The 2,486-nt window shown below is 51.2% G+C and overlaps 1 protein-coding gene across 1 annotated transcript in view; it reads left to right on the forward strand.

The window, feature by feature from the left end:
- HS3ST3B1 (heparan sulfate (glucosamine) 3-O-sulfotransferase 3B1) overlaps positions 1-2,486 on the forward strand; it is a 27,092-nt gene extending 24,606 nt beyond the window's left edge. The window contains exon 2 of the mRNA XM_011962006.1: positions 734-2,486. Within this exon, the coding sequence (XP_011817396.1) occupies positions 734-1,352 (619 nt within the window). The 3' untranslated portion in view covers positions 1,353-2,486. The remainder of the gene's footprint in view (positions 1-733) is intronic.

Here is a 2,486-nt window from a genome sequence, read left to right on the forward strand (position 1 = left end):
TTACATGGGCATATTGCGTGATGCTGATGTTTAAGGTACCATGGATCCCGTCACCCAGGTAGTGAGCATAGTACCCCCTCTAAAGTATTTTTGGAGGTTTCTAGAATTGTGTCTTGGGAATTTTCTCGTGGCACGTTTGTATCAGTTTACTTACCTGATGTCACCGAATTTTTTGACTGCTGTGTGCTTTGTGGAGTAAAGGCTTTGTCAGCAGTCGCTGTGATAAAGCTAGAACAACTGGGCTGGACCCGAGGGATGTTTTCCTTCCAGTGTCCACGGCACATTTGCCTGGGTTTGGCAAGTGTGGGAAGGCGGACTAGCGGCAGGACTCACGGACAGTGAAATCTCTGGGAGTCCTGGGTGCTATATTTTTAGGAAAGGCACTTATCAGAGGCCAAAGGCCTCTGTATTTTGGCACGAGATGCTTGGGGCAATCTGAAAGCTGCAAAAATAAGGGAAGGTTATACGCACAAGAGGATCTTAGAGAAACAGGTAGCTTGCTCTTTCAACCTTGGTGAAGGGGCCTTCATGTTTCCGGTGGATGGTACCTGCCCTCCAAACCAGGTGGGATGCTAATGTACCTTTCATCTCTAAAGTTCCACTTGCATTTTTACATGTTTCTTCCACTGCTTCCAGAAATAAGAGGGAGCTGGGATTACAAGTGGTGACCTTAAGACGTGTGGCCAGAGAGGCGTCACCTTCTGACCCCGGTTTCTTTGCTTGTTTTTCTCAGGGACCTGATGCCCAGAACCCTGGACGGGCAGATCACCATGGAGAAGACGCCCAGTTACTTCGTCACGCGGGAGGCGCCCGCGCGCATCTCGGCCATGTCCAAGGACACCAAGCTCATCGTGGTGGTGCGGGACCCGGTGACCAGGGCCATCTCGGACTACACACAGACGCTGTCCAAGCGGCCCGACATCCCCACCTTCGAGAGCTTGACGTTCAAAAACAGGACGACGGGCCTCATCGACACGTCGTGGAGCGCCATCCAGATCGGCCTCTACGCCAAGCACCTGGAGCATTGGCTGCGCCACTTCCCCATCCGCCAGATGCTCTTCGTGAGCGGCGAGCGGCTCATCAGCGACCCGGCCGGCGAGCTGGGCCGCGTGCAGGACTTCCTGGGCCTCAAGCGGATCATCACGGACAAGCACTTCTACTTCAGCAAGACCAAGGGCTTCCCCTGCCTGAAGAAGGCGGAGGGCAGCAGCCGGCCCTACTGCCTGGGCAAGACCAAGGGCAGGACCCACCCTGAGATCGACCGCGAGGTGGTGCGCAGGCTGCGCGAGTTCTACCGGCCTTTCAACCTCAAGTTCTACCAGATGGCCAGGCACGACTTCGGCTGGGATTGAACAGACCAGGGCTGTGTACCTTACCCACGTGGCTTATCTATTGACAGACATTATATGTATGTAAAAGGTACAGAAATCTATTTTATAATCATTTATTTTTAATTCATAAGCACTTAATTCACTAAGCTGCCTAGCCACACTCTAGAGAGTTAGCTTCATAATCTGTTAACATTCCAAAGTGTTTAACGCGAAAATTTTGTTCTCTTCCTCACAATTGATGGTGCTTCCATTTTTTTCTTCTCCCCTGCCTGTTATATTTAAAACGAAGAAAAGCACAACTTGAAATTTTTGTTGTTACGGGTATTCAGCCTTCAGTCACCGTCTGAGTTCTCCAGTTGCTGCCTCCTTGTCTTGTCTTGGGTCTCCCATTCCAGCTTTCCTGTCTCTTCCTGCCTGTGTACCTCGTAGGAACGCTGAGCTGCCTCAACAAGGCTGTACTCTGAAGGGCAGACTTCATGTAGCAGCCTCCTTGCAGATGTGGTGTTGGGTCCAGTGATGTAGCCTGAAAGCCACAGCGCTAGGGTTCTGTCCCCACCTCCATTCAGCACATGGAGGAATCTCTCACTCCCTTTACAAGGACATCCACATCCCTTTTTTTTTTTTTGGAGATGGAGTCTTGTTCTTGTTGCCTAGGCTAGAGTGCAGTGGCGCAATATGGGCTAACCACAACCTCTGCCTCCTGGTTCAAGCAATTCTCCTGTCTCAGCCTCCCAAGTAGCTGGGGTTACAGGCACCCACCACCACACCTGGCTAAATTGGATTTTTAGTAGAGACGGGGTTTCTCCATGTTGGTCAGGCTGGTCTCGAACTCCCGACCTCAGGTGATCCGCCTGCCTTGGCCTCCCAAAGTGCTGGGATTACAGGCGTGAGCCACTGCGCCCGCTATCCACATCCTTTTAAAGTCAGATTGCTAGGGTCCATTGACTTCAGCTTTTGATTTTGAAGGATGGCCCTGTATCCTCCTCTGCCCCATTCCCTGGTTCATTTACCAGTTTGAAGTGTATGCAGATTGTTGCCCCTTCTTTCCCAGGTCACATGTGTGAGATGCTTGGGTGCTGCTTTAGAAATCAAGATGATCTCCTTTAATTTGCATGAAACTACACCATGCTGCGTTCCCCAGGCAGACAGTTCTGC

Source organism: Colobus angolensis, unplaced genomic scaffold (assembly GCF_000951035.1).
Source record: "Colobus angolensis palliatus isolate OR3802 unplaced genomic scaffold, Cang.pa_1.0 Scaffold577, whole genome shotgun sequence".
Taxonomy (NCBI): domain Eukaryota; kingdom Metazoa; phylum Chordata; class Mammalia; order Primates; family Cercopithecidae; genus Colobus; species Colobus angolensis.